Source organism: Pelobates fuscus, chromosome 1 (genome assembly GCF_036172605.1).
Source record: "Pelobates fuscus isolate aPelFus1 chromosome 1, aPelFus1.pri, whole genome shotgun sequence".
NCBI lineage: Eukaryota > Metazoa > Chordata > Amphibia > Anura > Pelobatidae > Pelobates > Pelobates fuscus.
Window position 1 is genome coordinate 8,220,211 of NC_086317.1, and position 20,507 is coordinate 8,240,717.

A 20,507-nucleotide genomic window follows, 5' to 3' on the forward strand; every position below is an offset into this window, starting at 1 on the left:
GAGTAAGGGTTAGAGCACACTGCAGGCGTTTCTGATCCTATACCCTCCTACTGAGTAAGGGTTAAAGCACACTGCAGATGTTTCTTGTAATGGCATCAGAGGTTGAATTGAGAGTCTGAGTTCTGTTTGACTGATCCTGATCCTGACTGCTCCAAGCTCTTTTAGGCAATATCACAAGGCCAGACCTGACGCTTTCTGAAGGAGATTGAGGCAGGTTCCATTGTAAAATGAAAAGTCCTGTTTTTACCCAGAAAACCTTACAGAGAAAAGAAGCGGCCTTGTTAGACCGACCAGCTTTTACTATATAAGAAACCAAGTTAACACACACACACAGATCACACTACCACTACCAACTGAAGAAACGATATTGAATTAATACAGTAACATAACTAAGTGCTGCTGTCAGGGACAGGGGAGGTTGGATAAGGGGGTGATTTGATTTACTTTCTGCCCTCTCGTGGGACAACAAGAAACTTCATGTTACTAGCCCCTTCATATCCATTGTTGCAGCATGGCTATTCGTACTGCCATCTTGTAGGGTATCTTGATGCCGTGTGCCCACCATGACCAAGGTAATAGAAATCTGCAACACACTAGTGAGGTTTACACAATGCTATATATGACTGTCACAGAACTCTTCCATTGTACAGCAATGATCGCAGGTACTTGCAGTCAGAAGGTGGCACCTTGAAACCCATTTACAAGGTTTAACCTAGAACGTTGACAAAATGCTTCAGGGTCACCAATGTGACATCAGTGTCCACCAAATGGCCATAAACCTGCTCCAATGGTGAAAGGAATGAGTTAAGCCCCAAGCAGGCCTCCTGAGCCCAGCTGTCTCCAGGCTTCCCAGCATAAGAAGGGTTTAATAAGATCCATGTGATGTGGCTGCAGGGGGGCCGGCGCCAGCTCCGAGCATGCACTGCTTTGAAGTTGCCTTTCACATCCCACAAAGGAAAAGGCATGTACAGGAGCTCCGACTGTACCTACTAAAAATGCAACAAACTAGTGACACCCACTTTACAGGAGCAATTCTTGAGGCCTCACGGTCGCCCACTTCATACATAGCAATCCGTGTATATGTAAAGCCTCACATGGTGAGTTTCTTGCCCTGCTGTGTCCAGCCTGAGTATATACCCTCCTTACATCGGGTACATTGAGTGGCAATCACTGAAACGCTTTATGGTGGCAGCATACACCGTCACATCACATCGCCCCCAGAACACATTCAGGCGTTAAATATATAACCTGGCTTTTAGATTTTATAAGGTTGTGATATTATTTTATTATTTATATAGCGCCATCAGATTCCGTAGCGCTGTACAATGGGGTTATAGCTATTAGATAGGCATCTGGTCCCTTGCTGCAGGGCTCATACTACTAGCCAAGCCTCATAATGTACTAGCCATTGCAAGCCTGGAGGGACCCTGGCACACTAATCAGAGGTGAATTTCTACTCGCCAATGGCAAAAGAAGAGTGGAAAATCTGAGCCCTGCCCCTCTGTATACTGGCTATAATTAATTGAGATGAAATAAAATAAACTTAGCAAAGTTTCAAATTACCAGCACCAATTCCCAAATAATAATATTGCTCCCGATTAGTAGTGTTTGTGAATATTTACCTGTCATGTCATGTTTCTGAAAGCCATTTGTGCGGTCGGCAGCCATTTTACACTAAGAGGCCATAAGACTAGCGTGATTAACCATTTTATTATAGATATACGAGGTCTGTCCAGAAAAGGTCCAACCATTGATGATATAAGGAGAACTGCTTGCTTGACATCGATGTAACCTGCTAGCCGAGGAGAGTGGCCTGGAATGCGCATGCATGAGCACGCAGTGATAGAACCCGGCAGTTCCCACAGCAGACTTGTTTGTGATTTGCCTTTTCCCCCCCAAAAAGTGCTGTATCCACTAAATGTACTAGAAATAAGGCTTCCAGACCCAAATGTCGGTTTTATTAATCTAGGGATTTATTAATCTAGGGACATTTAGCTATTAATGGCTCCCATGACACAGCTTTGACAGCAGCACTAATAAGGAGAGAAAGCAGTTTGGCAGGCCTGGAATAGAGAATCAACACACAGCATGACTGGTTCCCGTAGCCATTTACAGTTATGGAGGATGAATGTCCGTGTCGATCACTGAATGCACTGCGTGTGCTAGAGGAACCGCCATATGTGACATGTGCCACATAAGTAAAGGGATTGTAAAATAAACAGCTACAGGATATTCTGATGGCATTATGTGCAGATGGCTGAAAGTTTGATGGTAACTTGTGTTATCGGAGACTCACAGGGTGGGAATATCCCTGGATTCGGCCATTTTGGATGTTTGCCTGCAAAGTCATTAATAGCCGTCTCCATTTACAACACATCCATTTATACTCGCATGACATTTGTACTACTTCACCTAATCAACATGGGCAAAATTATTCAGGAACTGCCACAGAGCAGACATGGTTTACAGAATCGTGGAAGGGATTACACTTGTGTCAATTCCTGGCCACGTGGCTCGAGTGGAAGGATGGCCGAAAGGTCACAAAGCGCCTGTCAGGAGGTCAAATTCTTAATGGGGGGCACGCACAAATGTTCCTTTCTTACCTTATGACCAGGGGCTTGCTTCCACAAACTCATGAGACCCCAAAAATGGGTATTATTTGGGCAGTATATTGACTAAAATAATACATATTTACCAAGCGAGTCCAGGTATATGGTCTGTTTAATAGCCAAAACTAAAACTCAAATAACTTTTCAAATGGTAAGTGAAAATAGCATCTATCACACTTTCACTTAGGCTTGGGATGGAACTAAAGACCAAGTAACCCATCACTAGGCCTTTATAATGAAAGGAATCCCCAAGAAATTAGAAAAGAGATTTTCCTTAGTCAGAGCATTTACACACCTTCACTATAATCATTAAGGGTCACAGCCATGCACAGTGTGTAAACACATATATTCAGATATATGTCCTATCCCAGTAGAGTGCATGCTCTTGGGATTAGAAACTATGGAAATCTCACCTTTTCTCCGCTAGAATAGAAGAAGTAGCGTAGACGGACTATGTTGCAGTGGTCCAACTTCCTCATTATTTGAAGCTCTCGGTTCTGGAAAAACAAAACAGGAAATTGAGTGAGGAGACAAATTCAATGCACATGGTTTAACTAAACAGACATTTAGAAAATATCGAGTGACCCCACACTGCTATTTTCTACTCAACCAATAAACCAACAAGGTGGCAGATCTGCACCCAGTACTGGTTGATTAAAATGTATCACTGCAGTGCAGAGGTACTCGATATTTTGTAAAGATGCACAGTTGTTCTAGTGGTTAGAATATCTATACTATTCCTAAACAAGCAGTAGCAGCCATGTGTGAAATACATGTTTTAGGTAATGACATAATGAAACCCAGACTGAGAAGGGGGCAATATTTGGATTTATTTCACCAGCTACTCAATGCTGTCACAAAGCATTCGCCCAGTTCTTGGCAGTGACGGGTTGCCTGGACCAGTTTTAATTTGCAAGGAGTACATAGGGACGCTGTACACAAAGTGAAGGATAATGAGTAAGCAGTGTCCCCACTCCCAGAGGCACGCTAACTCCGGCTGTCAATCCGGACTCCTAACAACAGCCCTGAACAGCTGTGTCCTTAAATGACCTCGTCAGAAGAGGATGCTTGAGATCAGAGTGAACCCCCCAGGATCTCTGCACCCCTCAACTGGGTAGCTCCTCCATGACAAAGTATCACTGAGAACACAAGTAATATCTGGCTGTAATGGTCAGCGCCCATGCTATTGCAGGTGGGTAACAGGCATTCCCTTCATTATAATCACCATTTTACCCATCCAAGCATAAAGCAACAATGGTGGGCATTGTACGGTCTCTCACAAGGCCGGAGACTTGACAATGTAACATGGTCACTGGCCTATAAAAAGGATTTAATAGACCCGAAGCCTGACACACAAAGCCATTCCACTGTCTGTAGAAGAGAAGCAATCACACTGTGTTTCTAGATGAAACACAATGAATCGCAGACTCAATATGGCTAATCGCACTCCAGTACATCCCTACAAGGCCAGCTGTGCACAGCCCAATCAATAGATGGACCACCACACAAGGGTTACTAAGTGATTGCTTTCCAAGTATGTTTCCGGATATATCCTGATCATAGAAATAACATTTAACTGCATGGAAAGAAGGCACGCACTGCACTTCAGTTCTATTGGTCGCAAGCCTCAGAAAGCACTGACTTCATTAAATAGGCAACACAACATCGCACGGTAAGAATTATAGGGACACACAATTCACCCACATTTTTAATGAAACGTTTTGTGTAAAAATAGAACAGCTCATTAATAAACTATCCAGCAATTGAACTAATTTGTCACACATACAGCCAGAGGCAGCAGGGGAGATATTCATTTTACAGGGAAATTAAATGGAAATTATTTTATAAAGGATGTAGCTAATTTTATGGCAAGACAGGAGGCTTCATATTTGCTTTATCTTTCTTTACTGAACCTACCAGCAGCAAAGGAACAGTTAACAGTAATGTAAAAAGTTCAACCAATCAGATAGTATAACAGTATTATATGATGTCATCAAACTCCTCCCATATCCTCTTTCTTTGCTGCTTGCCTCCCAGGTGAGTCTACTCCAATTATATTGCTGTATCATTTAACCTTTAATACACTATTTCAATTAAAAAATTTATTACAATGGTCATATACCTTTAACACTTTATTCACTTATCACTTAAACAACACTTTCTGTGGAAACATTTATGCTCTATTTATTTTAATTTCATTCTATTCAATCTTGGACTACTTTGTCAATTTCCTATTAAACTTTATTTAGGTTTCCCCTTTAAATCGTAGGAGGTTTTTCCTCCTGCGAGTCATTACTGCTTTTACTATTCTCAGTTTCTGCGCCCTCGCGTTACCCCGCCCGTTCGCATCAGCACTTAGCAAGTGCATTGTTTCCCGCCCTTTTGCTGGCGGCGGCCATTTTATTCGCATTCCAGTCACCAGAGCAGCGATCAACTCGCCTGACTTCGGATCTGGTAAGTACTATTTTCCTCTTCTGTTTATAGCACCTTAAAGTGCTAATACCTGAATTTGTTTTAGTGATTTTTTCCCCCCTTTCATTTCCTTCTCAGGATTTTTTCCAACACCTGCTGTATTATCATTGTTGTTACTAAATAAAGGAAGGCTTTGTGGGTGACCCCCACCATTTTATTATATGCCACTTCATTATATTGAGTGTCTTTAATATCAATTCTTAAGGTGTTTTTAACACCAATATTACTGTTCAGGGTGACCCCCTTATACAAATACACTATAATTACAGTGATACAACACTTTAATATCAATTCTCAAGGTGTTTTAACACCAATATTACTGTTCAGGGTGACCCCCTTATACAAATGCACTATAATTAAAGTGATACAACACTTTAATATCAATTCTTAAGGTGTTTTAACACCAATATTACTGTTAAGGGTGACCCCCTTATACAAATACACTATAATTACAGTGATACAACACTTTAATATCAATTCTTAAGGTGTTTTAACACCAATATTACTGTTAAGGGTGATCCCCTTATACAAATGCACTATAATTGAAGTGATACAACACTTTAATATCAATTCTCTAGGTGTTTTAACACCAATATTACTGTTAAGGGTGATCCCCTTATACAAATGCACTATAATTAAAGTGATACAACACTTTAATATCAATTCTTAAGGTGTTTTAACACCAATATTACTGTTAAGGGTGACCCCCTTATACAAATACACTATAATTAAGTGATACACAACACTTTATTACTACTCAGTGGTGAACCCCATTGTCTATGGTTATAATTAAGTGGTTAACCCCACTGTTTACTATCATAGTGGTACAACCCACTTGTGTATATTTTAGTGGACAACCCCACTAAATATTGAGTGCCGCCTACGTATTAAACTACACAAATATTTTGGGTGACCCCCATCTATACTCTGAAATAATTTTGGGTGAACCCCATTCAACTCCATTCTTTCAAATTAATATACTTAACTGTTTGGCAACCGCTCTTAGACATACCATGTCTGACAATAATGAGCCCGCTATATCCCAGGTATTCAGAGCCTGGTTGGTTTCAACCATTGCAGATTCCATCCCCAAGGCATTAGCAGCCTTTCATGAGAAGACTTCGTCCGAAGTCACCCCTACTGCACGTCAACTCTCTGATTCCGAGGACTCTGAACCCTCGGATCAGGAGGTTACACGCAAACGCCCCTGGAAAGGGGAGAGTAGGTCTGCGGGCAAGGGCAAGGCTCCTGCCATGTCCCAAAAATTGATTGCCACTCGCCCCGTTCAAGCTAACTTTACCCCTTAGAGAGTCTACATCCCACACGTTAGACGGGGTTGACGATTATTTCCTTGGATATTCTGGTGAGGATCCCTCGGCGAATGCGCTAGGGGATACCCCATCGGAATTTGTCAAGGAAACCTTTCTCACACATAAAGATCTAGATGCTATACTACCTAATCAAAAGGACCCGATTCAGACATCCTTCTGGATGCTTCGGGTGATCCTTTATTTGACCCCAGGGTCATCAGACACCCACGGTCGGCAGAATGGGCTCCACCAGAGCACATTTTCAACTTTTGTAAAATGTGGTTATGCAAACCACTGGACAAAGAAATTAGGGCAAACTCAGAGCCGAGTGCCCTCGACCGACCATTCCAAACGAGGTAGCTCTCACGCCAGATTTGACCCAAACACAGTTAGAGAGTGGGCCCAGAGAGCCTTATGCTTACTAGGCAACGCTAATGTGGCCATGTCCACTGAGAGACGCTAGGCGGCACTGTACAAACTGGATGCAAAATTTGCCGATCTGAGCTCCCGAGAACTGGGACCAGAGGCAATGGATTACTGTTTGGGGACTCGTTCATGAAAGACCTTTCCAAACATGTAGCGGTGTTCACCACCCTAAATAAGGCCCAATCCTCCTTGCGCAGGGTTTTTCGTTCTCAGTCAGGCCGTTTTTCTGGGAGAGCTGGACGTTATAGAGGCCGAACGAACAGCAGAATCGCCTTCACAGGCTACAGGCCTCGCCCCTCTGAAAACTATTGGCAATCGGGACAACCCCGACCCTACCACAGGCAACTATTCACTAATAGAGGGTCTATCCGGGGCCGTGGATCTGCCTTCCTACGTGGAAGAGCTGCTCCAGGTAATACATCTCCCTTCTTTCAATGTACCTACAGCAGGTCAATTAACCAGTTTTTCCAACAGTGGGAATTACTTTCTCAGGATCTATGGATCCTACACACAGTCCAAGGGTTCAAATAGATTTCCTTTCCACCCCTTCCAGGACACCCCACCTACACCACTACAGATGTCTGCAGCAGACAACCTGACACTACAAACCGAACTGCGCAAGCTATTAAAAAAAGAGCCAATAGAGAAATCCCCTTTCCCGCATACTTTTCTAAGCAACATTTTTTTTTTGGCCACAAAAAACTGGAGACCTACGCCCAATTATCAACTTAAAAAAACCTGAATCACTTTGTCAGGTATCGCCACTTCAAGATGGAGGGCATCCATCTACTCAGGGACCTCCTTTGCGTGGGAGATTGGTTCTCCAGCTTCGATCTCAAAGACGCATACCTCACAGTTCCTATTGCTCGCAACCATCGAGCTTTCCTTCAATTCCTTTGGCAAGAGGAAATCTGGCAATTCACATGCCTCCCGTTCGGACTATGCTCCGCACCATGATGTTTCACGAAACTGATGAAACCAGTGATGGCGCTACTCCGATCACAGGGGATTCGATCCATCATATATTTGGATGACATCCTGATAATGGCACAAGACATTCGCAAATTGTTATCAACCCATCAGATTCGCTTACGCGATCTGGCCCATACTATAGGCCTACTGTCCGCCTCTATCCAAGCCATTTACCCAGGACCTTTACACTACCGAGCCATGCAACGGCTCAAGACATACTACCTACACCGTTCCACCTCCTACGATCAGTACATCCAACTGACAGACGAAGTTCGTATAGAACTTCACTGGTGGCTTCACAATATGGAAGCCTGGAATGGCAAAGCCATCTTCGGATCACAACCAGATTTCATTCTGGAACCCGATGCCAGTCTCCTGGGATGGGGCACCACATGCGCCCAAGGGTCCACAGGGAGACTTTGGTCCCCATCCGAACAAGCACTGCACATCAATTGTTTGGAATTGATTACAGGATCTTTCGCAATTCGCAGTTTCACCAAAGACTGTTTCAACTGTAGTACTGCGCATGGACAACGTCTCTGCAGTGCGCTATGTGAATCGGTTAGGAGGCTCCCGATCCAAGCTACTATCCGATCTGACCAAAGATCTTTACCAATTCTGTCTAGAACGGAACTTATCTATCAGAGCGGAATATCTTCCGGGCACGGACAACCTAGTCGCGGATTGGTTCTCTCGCCATTGGAGGGATGTAAGCGACTGGCAATTAGACCCCCGCGTGTTCCACCAAATTCATTGCCTTCGCGGGCCCCTTACACTGGACCTGTTTGCATCCCGTCTGAACCGCCAGACGGAAGCCTTTATCAGCTGGCTCCCAGACCCCAGTCATGGGCAGTCGACGCCTTTCTACATCCTTGGCCGGAGACAGGAGCCTATGCGTTCCCACCTTTCTCCATGATCCATTGCACCCTCTACTGGGTCAAAGCCCTAATAGTGACGATAGTCATTGTCACTCCACTAAGGAGAACCCAGACTGGGTCAGCTGGTGTTTTTTCAGCACCTCTGACGATCAACCTAAATTTTCTGTCTACCCTATTTGATCAAGGTAAATCCTATCGATCAATTAATGTCTATAGATCCACTATCTCTGCGGCCCATAATCCCATTGACAATGCGTCAATAGGGAAACATCCTTCAGTCTGTAGACTTTTACGAGGGATCAGGTTAGCCAGACCCCCTCTTCCTAAATACTCCTGTTTCTGGGATATCACTCAAGTCTTTTCCCTTTTAGAATCCTGGACCGCTAATGAAAATTAGCGAACAAAACTAATTCTTCCTCCGTATTCTTACATTACTTTCCTATAGACAGTCACTCTGCGTGGCACTCTGCGTAAGGCATTATTTAGATGCCACCACCACTCTACGCCCCCCTACGGACCCCTCCTCGTGTCTTATGTAAAACCACACAAACCGGTATCCGCACCCACCGTCGCACGGTGAATCAGATGGATACTAGCTCAAGCAGGCATTGACTCAAATTTTGGCGCATATTCAGTCAGAGGAGCAGCCACATCCTCAGCCTTTCGCGCGGGAAGCTTCCTCTCAGACATTTTGTCATCTGCAGATTGGTCCAGAGAGTCCACATTCCGTACATTTTATTTCAAACCTATGACACATGCTGCATCTTCTATCATATAGGAGCGTTAAAACAGCAAATATGAAGCCTCCTGTCTTGCCATAAAATTAGGGATTATTCTAGCTTTAGTGACTGAATAATCTAAATTTTATTAATGACAGGAGGCGAATATTTTCCCCCCCTTCTTTATTTTCACTTTTTAACACCCACCCAGGTAAGTTACTATGCATTCCAGTCTACTGGTTACACACACTTTATACACCATCTGCCATAGGTTCACGCCATAACAGTTCTAATCTAGTGTTTGAAATATTCAATATTATATTCAAAGAGTAACTACAATTTGTTCTTAACATACATGCCATAAATTGCATTCAGCTAGTATGAGAACCTATACTCTCACGTCTCTTCTCTATTCCCTTAGTATGAAAAATACCTACCTTTGTATATACGGCTCCTTCAAGCACGCTGAAGATTCCACATGTTGACTACTTCAGGACTCCAACTTAGTCCGCAGTTCATCGTTACAGTTTACACGGTTGACACAGACATATCATCGACCACAGCAAGAAAGAGGATATGGGAGGAGTTTGATGACATCATATAATACTGTTATACTATCTGATTGGTTGAACTTTTTACATTACTGTTAACTGTTCCTTTGCTGCTGGGAGGTTCAGTAAAGAAAGATAAAGCAAATATTCGCCTCCTGTCATTAATAAAATTTAGATTATTCAGTCACTAAAGCTAGAATAATCCCTAATTGTTCTTCTAAACATAAAAGCAAGAGAACAAAGTGCGCTACAACTGCCTTATGGCAAAGAAATAGCACAAACAATCAATTAAATGCAGAGTCTGAATCACGCGCTATTCTTGGGGGATTGTAAAGGCGATAGAATGTCACAGAGTGCACATCACGCGCTATTCTTGGGGGATTGTAAAGGCGATAGAATGTCACAGAGTTCACATCACGCGCTATTCTTGGGGGATTGTAAAGGCGATAGAATGTCACAGAGTGCACATCACGCCGCCATTCTTGGGTAATTGTAATGGCGATAGAATGTCACAGAGTGCACATCACTCCGCCATTCTTGGGTAATTGTAATGCCGATAGAATGTCACAGAGTGCACATCACGCCGCCATTCTTGGGTAATTGTAATGGCGATAGAATGTCACAGAGTGCACATCACGCCGCCATTCTTGGGTAATTGTAATGGCGATAGAATGTCACAGAGTGCACATCACGCCGCCATTCTTGGGTAATTGTAATGGCGATAGAATGTCACAGAGTGCACATCACGCTGCCATTCTTGGGTGATTGTGAAGGCGATAGAATGTCACAGAGTGCACGTCACGCGCTATTCTTGAGTGATTGTAATGGCGATAGAATGTCACAGAGTGCACAATACGCCGCCATTCTTGGGTGATTGTGAAGGCGATAGAATGTCACAGAGTGCACATCACGCTGCCATTCTTGGGTGATTGTAATGGCAATAGAATGTCACAGAGTGCACATCACGCCGCCATTCTTGGGTGATTGTAATGGCGATAGAATGTCACAGAGTGCACATCACGCTGCCATTCTTGGGTGATTGTAATGGCGATAGAATGTCACAGAGTCCGCGTCACGCCGCCATTCTTGGGTGATTGTAATGGCAATAGAATGTCACAGAGTGCACATCACGCGCCATTCTTGGGTGATTGTAATGGCGATAGAATGTCACAGAGTGCACATCACGCTGCCATTCTTGGGTGATTGTGAAGGCGATAGTCACACCCCCCCCCCCCCCCGCGGCCCGCCAGGCGATAGCAGGGGCAGACCCCCCCCCCCTCACGCCAGGCGATAGCAGGGGCAGACACACACCCCCGCCAGGCGATAGCAGGGGCAGACACACACCCCTCCCGCCAGGCGATGGCAGGGGCAGACCCCCACCTCGCGGCCAGCCAGGCGATGGCAGGGGCAGACCCCCCCCCAGGCGATGGCAGGGGCAGACCCCCCCCCCCCGCGGCCCGCCAGGCGATGGCAGGGGCAGACGCCCTCCGCGGCCCGCCAGGCGATGGCAGGGGCAGACACCCCCCCCCCCCAGGCGATGGCAGGGGCAGACGCCCCCCGCGGCCCGCATGGCGATGGCAGGGGCAGACCCCCGCCGCGGCCCGCATGGCGATGGCAGGGGCAGACCCCCGCCGCGGCCCGCCAGGCGATGGCAGGGGCAGACCCCCCGCGGCCCGCCAGGCGATGGCAGGGGCAGACCCCCCCGCGGCCCGCCAGGGGCAGACCCCCCCTCCCCCCGCGGCCCGCCAGGGGCAGACCCCCCCCGCGGCCAGCCAGGGGCAGACCCCCCCCCCGCCAGGCGATGGCAGGGGCAGACCCCCCCCGCGGCCCGCCAGGCGATGGCGGGGCAGACACCCCCCGCGGCCCGCCAGGCGATGGCGGGGCAGACACCCCCCGCGGCCCGCCAGGCGATAGCAGGGGCAGACACCCCCCGCGGCCCGCCAGGCGATGGCGGGGCAGACACCCCCCGCGGCCCGCCAGGCGATAGCAGGGGCAGACACCCCCCGCGGCCCGCCAGGCGATGGCAGGGGCAGACACCCCCCGCGGCCCGCCAGGCGATGGCAGGGGCAGACACCCCCCGCGGCCCGCCAGGCGATGGCAGGGGCAGACACCCCCCGCGGCCCGCCAGGCGATGGCAGGGGCAGACACCCCCCGCGGCCCGCCAGGCGATAGCAGGGGCAGACACCCCCCGCGGCCCATTTATATCACTATTTGTCCAAACTAGACCCAAATTAATGATAAACCCCCTCTATTGAACTACCCACATATTCGAATATAAAAGCAGCCACCAGCAGGACAATTTAACAATGGGGAGACCAAAGTAACCCCGGCCAAAATAGAAAACAAAATACTCCCCTAAAAATTATTTAGCTAAATTATATATGAGAATACATTATCTAATTACGAAAAAAACACAGGTGCACAACCTTTTCAGTCCCTTAGAAGCTCCTTCTCGCGTGGTCACGTAGTGCAGACAGTGCGTGTGCTAATCATGAGAAAGCAGCTTTGATTTTGGCAGGGTACACGTGCACCAACCCATCAGTCTGTTACCCAATGACAAGTGAACCCTCCCCTCGCAATGCATCTCTGCAGGCCAGTGGTCATGCATCCATCATGTGAATGTCTTTCTCTCTCACTCAACATGATCCTTATACCAAAGGCAAAACTTATTAAAGTCACAGTGCACAAAACCTACATCATGCAAATCAGATGAACTAAAAAGGAATCATTTCTTAGAAACCTTATTAGTCATTGTCCTAGCCAAGCAAAAGTATTACTCTCCAAGAAACTGACAACCCAATCCAATATCTCTCAAACTGGATTACAGAGATATTAAGTATCATTAGCTCATCTTGGGTTCTAGGCATGCAACAGCAACAATACATTTTATACAGATTCCAATACATTCCAATACATTTTATACAGATTCCATTCTTGGGGGATTGTAAAGGCGATAGAATGTCACAGAGACCGCATCATGCCAGAATTAGCGGGGGCTGAAATAGCGACAGAACGCCAGAGGATTGTTATAGAACCAAATACCACTACTGATTCACATAATGCCTACATACACCTGGGTCTGAGCAAGGCAGGTTGTGGTGAGGTGTGACTGGAAGTTAATAGCAATAAGTCCTGCGCTAAAATTCCCTACACGCCATACTCAATCTTCCATGCTATATCAATGTGACCGTAGCAACTCTGACTGACTGAGGGTTCACATCACTCTCCATCGGTCTCTTCTCCGTGCAAGTGTCCATTTAATGGTGGAAGTTCAGATGCAGGAAAAGAGACGGCACTGACAAAGATCTTGTTTCCTCCTCTGATTTGGGGATGCCTGAGGGTCTGCTGGAACTCTCTGTGGGTAAGGACTTTATATGGGCTCTAGGTAACAATATATTTATAGAGGCTCTAGGTAGCAATATATTTATACAGGCTCTAGGTAGCAATATATTTATACAGGCTCTAGGTAGCAATATATTTATACAGGCTCTAGGTAGCAATATATTTATACAGGCTCTAGGTAGCAATATATTTATACAGGCTCTAGGTAGCAATATATTTATACAGGCTCTAGGTAGCAATATATTTATACAGGCTCTAGGTAACAATATATTTATACAGGCTCTAGGTAACAATATATTTATACAGGCTCTAGGTGGCAATATATTTATACAGGTTCTAGGTAGCAATATATTTATACAGGCTCTAGGTAGCAATATATTTATACAGGCTCTAGGTAGCAATATATTTATACGGGCTCTAGGTAGCAATATATTTATACAGGCTCTAGGTAGCAATATATTTATACAGGCTCTAGGTAGCAATATATTTATACAGGCTCTAGGTAGCAATATATTTATACGGGCTCTAGGTAGAAATATATTTATACAGGCTCTAGGTAGCAATATATTTATACAGGCTCTAGGTAGCAATATATTTATACAGGCTCTAGGTAGCAATATATTTATACAGGCTCTAGGTAGCAATATATTTATACAGGCTCTAGGTAGCAATATATTTATACAGGCTCTAGGTAGCAATATATTTATAGAGGCTCTAGGTAGCAATATATTTATACAGGCTCTAGGTAGCAATATATTTATAGAGGCTCTAGGTAGCAATATATTTATACAGGCTCTAGGTAGCAATATATTTATACAGGCTCTAGGTAGCAATATATTTATAGAGGCTCTAGGTAGCAATATATTTATAGAGGCTCTAGGTAACAATATATTTATACAGGCTCTAGGTAGCAATATATTTATACAGGTTCTAGGTAGCAATATATTTATAGAGGCTCTAGGTAGCAATATATTTATACAGGCTCTAGGTAGCAATATATTTATACAGGCTCTAGGTAGCAATATATTTATAGAGGCTCTAGGTAGCAATATATTTATACAGGCTCTAGGTAGCAATATATTTATACAGGCTCTAGGTAGCAATATATTTATAGAGGCTCTAGGTAGCAATATATTTATACAGGCTCTAGGTAGCAATATATTTATAGAGGCTCTAGGTAGCAATATATTTATACAGGCTCTAGGTAGCAATATATTTATACAGGCTCTAGGTAGCAATATATTTATACAGGCTCTAGGTAGCAATATATTTATACAGGCTCTAGGTAGCAATATATTTATACAGGCTCTAGGTAGCAATATATTTATACAGGCTCTAGGTAACAATATATTTATACAGGCTCTAGGTAACAATATATTTATACAGGCTCTAGGTAGCAATATATTTATACAGGCTCTAGGTAGCAATATATTTATACAGGCTCTAGGTAACAATATATTTATACAGGCTCTAGGTAACAATATATTTATACAGGCTCTAGGTAGCAATATATTTATACAGGCACTAGGTAACAATATATTTATACGGGCTCTAGGTAGCAATATATTTATACAGGCTCTAGGTAGCAATATATTTATACAGGCTCTAGGTAACAATATATTTATACAGGCTCTAGGTAACAATATATTTATACAGGCTCTAGGTAGCAATATATTTATACAGGCTCTAGGTAGCAATATATGTATACAGGCTCTAGGTAACAATATATTTATACAGGCTCTAGGTAACAATATATTTATACAGGCTCTAGGTAGCAATATATGTATACAGGCTCTAGGTAGCAATATATTTATACAGGCTCTAGGTAGCAATATATTTATACAGGCTCTAGGTAGCAATATATTTATACAGGCTCTAGGTAGCAATATATGTATACAGGCTCTAGGTAGCAATATATTTATACAGGCTCTAGGTAGCAATATATTTATACAGGCTCTAGGTAGCAATATATTTATACAGGCTCTAGGTAGCAATATATTTATACAGGCTCTAGGTAACAATATATTTATACAGGCTCTAGGTAGCAATATATTTATACAGGCTCTAGGTAACAATATATTTATACAGGCTCTAGGTAGCAATATATTTATACAGGCTCTAGGTAGCAATATATTTATACAGGCTCTAGGTAGCAATATATTTATACAGGCTCTAGGTAGCAATATATTTATACAGGCTCTAGGTAGCAATATATTTATACAGGCTCTAGGTAGCAACATATTTATACAGGCTCTAGGTAGCAATATATTTATACAGGCTCTAGGTAGCAATATATTTATACAGGCTCTAGGTAGCAATATATTTATACAGGCTCTAGGTAGCAATATATTTATACAGGCTCTAGGTAGCAATATATTTATACAGGCTCTAGGTAGCAATATATTTATACAGGCTCTAGGTAGCAATATATTTATACAGGCTCTAGGTAGCAATATATTTATACAGGCTCTAGGTAGCAATATATTTATACAGGCTCTAGGTAGCAATATATTTATACAGGCTCTAGGTAGCAATATATTTATACAGGCTCTAGGTAGCAATATATTTATACAGGCTCTGGGGGGGGGGGCGGAGAAGGGGGCGGGGGTGTTACTGGGTGAATGCTTATTGTTATTGTTTTGTTGCGGCCTGTTATGCCGAGCTATTCACTGTTAACCTATATTAATTGACTATGGAATGCTAATAAGTTTGCAGACCTTATGCACCCTCGGGCAAGGTGGAGACCGGACACGACTACACATACAGACCTAGACGATATACCCTTGATAGGTGCCTAGGCTACGTACCTCAACCCATACCCGCGCACTGTATTGGACGGTGGAACTCACAAGGGGACTGCATCCCAGTCTGGAAACTGAGACAGACCCCTAGAGTACACCACCGTTGCACGGGATCCCTCTATCAGAGGACAGGACACGACTGGGAGACTACTCTCCATTCCAATGGTGACGCCCTAATCCAAGGGCACTAATCCTAACCTACTTTTTCTAACTCACCTTTCATCCCTACCTCTACCCTCCTCAACACCTAAACCCACACCCACCCTTTCCAATCCTTTCACGCACATATCCACTCCACGGTGTTCCTGGAGCCGACCTTGAGTTCCCGCTGCTACCTACCGGGCCTGGGCAGGGGACTAGGGCCGTCGCGGAACCCTTGCTAAGGAGTGGGGGGGGGAACCCTGACGAGTTGTCCGGGGGACTGAGGTGACCATGACATACCAGCCAGAACCCATTACCATCCTCACTCTCAACTGCAGGGGACTCAACATCCCGGAGCGCAGAGTTCATCTACTACGTGATCTGAGGAAGAAACATATTTCAGTAGCCCTACTCCAAGAAACACATTTTCGGGCAGATACTATCCCGAAACTCCAGAATAAAACATACCCGAAGACCTCTCTCTGTAACCACCCGATACAACGCAAAGCCGGAGTAGCCATCCTCTTGGCAGCAAAATTAGAATTCCAAGAGCTGGCTGTCACAAGCGACCCCCAAGGTAGATATCTGTTCCTGAAAGGACACATACTGAGCAAAATGTACACCTTCGCTTCCATATACGTAGAAAACAAGCCCAATTTCTTAGAAGCACATTAACTAAACTACAAGATTTCGCGGAAGGTACCCTAATACTAGGGGGAGACTTCAACATACCCATGGATCCCATTCTGGATTCATCAACAGGTCATAGCTGTATCCCACAAAGCAACATTCGCCAAATTAAAAAGTCACTGAGCGCCATGAACCTGGTGGACTGCTGGAGGGCCCTGCACCCGACACAAAAGATTACACCCATTACTCGGCGTTACATGGTCGATACTCCCGGATCGACTATGTATTCACCAGACAAATCGGGCTTCCACACCTTCTTTCGACCGACATCGAGCCGGCTACATGGTCGGACCATGGAGCGGTCAAGGTCACGTTTGAATCCCCACTCTTTCGACCCACTCGATGGACCTGGAGGCTTAACGACGCACTGCTCCAGGACCCAGGTACAAGGGAACAGATCTCGCAGGACCTGATCAATTACTTCCATGACAATGGAGCAACGACCACATCCCCAATCTCGAAATGGGAAGCACACAAGAGTGTAATCCGAGGCTCGCTCATTCGTATTGCATCCCAAAAGAAAAAAAGACGCACAAAGAGAGATGGCTGATCTTTACCGACAAATCGCCACCCTGGAAGCGCAGCACAAAAGATCCCACCTGATGACTACGTACGGGGAACTGATACAAGCCAGACGACAACTCAAAGAACTCCTGACGAAGCGATACCTACGCTCTATTCAGCGGTCCAAAGGGTTTTTCTACACCCACGCCAACAAGGGAGGGAAATACCTCGTGAGACTGCTAAAGGACAACACCCTCCGCGCCCAGGTCCGTAAACTGTGATTAACCTCGGGCACCGCTTCAATCCACCCAACGGAAATAGCTGAAGAATTCAGGACGTACTATCGTAAGCTATATAATCTACGGATCCAGAATCACATCAACGACGGGGACACCGTAGACGCCAGGATCCAGGCATACCTGCGAAATGCAGGGCTACGGAAGTTGCAAGAGGAAACAGCGACCGCCCTCGATGAACTGATTACAGAAGAGGAATTAGCGGCGGCATTGAAACGGACAAAAACTGGGAAGGCACCAGGACCGGATGGATTCTCCACGTCATATTATAAAACCTACACAACACTACTACTTCCCTGGCTAACTAAAGCAGTCAATGCGATTACAGAAGGAAAAAGATTCAGAGCCGAATCTCTAGCGGCAACGATAGCAGTCCTACCTAAACCTAACAAGGACCCGATGTATTGCAGTAACTACCGCCCAATCTCCCTTCTCAACGTGGACACCAAGCTATTCACGAAAGTTCTATCCAACCGGCTCCAAACTCCACTACCGGGCCTGATCCACGTGGACCAAACAGGGTTTATCCCGGGACGGGAAGCGAGGGATAGTACGCTGCGACTATTCGCAATACAACACCTAGCAGAGACACCTCCTCCTACTCTCCACGGATGCCGAGAAGGCGTTTGACTGGGTGCAGTGGCCATATATGATAGCCACACTACAGGAAATGGGTATAGGGCAAAACTTTCTCACGTGGATCAAAGCTCTCTACAACAACCCCAGAGCAGCAGTCAGGGTCAATGGGGCACTCACAGCCGACTTCCCGATATCAAACGGCACGCGACAAGGGTGTCCCCTATCCCCGTTACTCTTCGCCATCACTCTGGAGCCCCTCCTACAAACAATTCGCCAAAATCAGGATGTGCAGGGATTCCCCTGGCAGGGGGGGAGCCACAAAGTTGCCGCATACGTGGACGACCTCCTCTTCTTTGTTAGCAACCCGAGAACCACACTGCCATGCCTATTGGCAGAATTCAAAAAATTCGGCCTAATTTCGGGATTCAAACTTAACTACTCCAAATGTGAGGTGCTGAATGTAATGACACCGGGGGAGGAATATAGAGCATTGGAGATGTCGTTCCCGTTTACATGGTGTACTACCAAAATGAAGTACTTGGGCATATGGATAACACCTGATCCGAAAGACCTATACCAGCACAACTACACCCCCTTGTTGAAGACGCTAATCAGGGACCTAGCCAAGTGGTCATACCCACACATCTCCTGGCACGGACGAGTAGCGGTCCTAAAAATGAATGTCTTACCACGCCATCTTTATCCATTTCAGACCATCCCAATCACCATACCACCCTCATTCTTCAACACACTAAAATCTGCGGTCCTCCGATACGTGTGGAGGGGCGAGCGCTCAAGACTCAAACACGAAACGCTCTGCCTACCCAGGCACTGTGGGGGACTCGCTCTGCCCGACTAAGAAATATTACCAGGCCACAATCTTACAACGTATCCTAAATTGGCATTCAAAAACAGGGCAAAAACAATGGGTGCCCTTGAACACCGAAGGGAACAGCGCAGCCCTACACTCCACCATATGGGATGCACAGGGTCCAGGCACGCTGACACGAGGGGAGGAGGAAGGACCAATAGCCCAGACTCTATGTGGCTGGAGACCTCTAAGGGAGCAAAAACACATATCACCAAAGCCGAGCCCATTACTGCCTATTACCTATAACCGCAAAATAGGGGGAGGAATTCCCACACGGACTGGACCATTCTCGGAAGAACAAGGACATGTACCCATTATGTACGGTGCTTCAAAATGGAGAGATCCGTTCCTTGGACTCGCTGCTGAACGGCAGACCATGCTCTTTACAACTAATGCTCCGATACCTTCAAGTAAAACATTTCCACAGCACGCTCCGCAATAGAGACCGTCTGAACCGAGAACTCACGTGGTTCGAGGAATGCTGCACAAATGCTGTCGAACTCGACAAAACGATCTCCACACTATACCAACATCTCCTAATTGGACACCTCACTGAACACGACACGTTCCATTGCAACTGGGAGAAGCTCCTAGCTAAACCACTCATACGACAACAATGGGACAAAGCATTGCTCTGGCACCATAAAAGCACCATCAGTTCACAATTTCAGGAAACGAACTATAAACTGCTGGCCTCATGGTATAGAACACCCTCGCTCCTCAATAAAATATACCCATCCACCTCACCACTGTGCTGGAGATGCCTAACTGAACAGGGCACGACGATCCACATATGGTGGGAATGCAGCATGATTACCCCTTATTGGGAGATGATTAGAGCGGAGATACATGAGATCCTGGGAGAAGGGATTGACTGGACGCCTGAACTAGCTCTGCTCCACATATCGCCGATGCCAATATCCAGATATAAAAAAAATAAATAAAAAATAATCGATCTTACGACATCTATTGAATGCGGCCAAGACGCTCATACCCGCATACTGGAAAAAAACAGAAACACCGCAAAGAGAAGAATGGATACGCAAAGTAGAAGACATCCAGGGAGCAGAAGCGATACACGCATCACTCCTTGGCAGAGCCACCAAACATGCAGAGGCCTGGACACCCTGGTTCATGTACACCTCCAGGGGCCTTTAGGTGGACGACAACAGAGCTCGCAACGGGCGAGGGGGACGGTTTCGAGCGGTGGCCCAACCCGCGGGCCCGGGTCTTGACCAATCGAGACAGCGGGGGCGCAGGGCTGGGAGACTGACTATATCCCCCCCTCCCTTTCCCCTCTTCTCCTTTTCTCCACCACCTCCCCCCCCCCTCCCCCCCATATACTT

At 45.6% G+C, this 20,507-nt stretch overlaps 1 protein-coding gene across 2 annotated transcripts in view; it reads right to left on the bottom strand.

The window, feature by feature from the left end:
* GSK3B (glycogen synthase kinase 3 beta) overlaps positions 1-20,507 on the bottom strand; it is a 156,238-nt gene that overhangs the window by 59,909 nt on the left and 75,822 nt on the right. For both annotated transcript variants that reach the window (XM_063446078.1, XM_063446072.1), the window contains exon 3: positions 3,023-3,106. In XM_063446078.1, the coding sequence (XP_063302148.1) occupies positions 3,023-3,106 (84 nt within the window). The remainder of the gene's footprint in view (positions 1-3,022; positions 3,107-20,507) is intronic.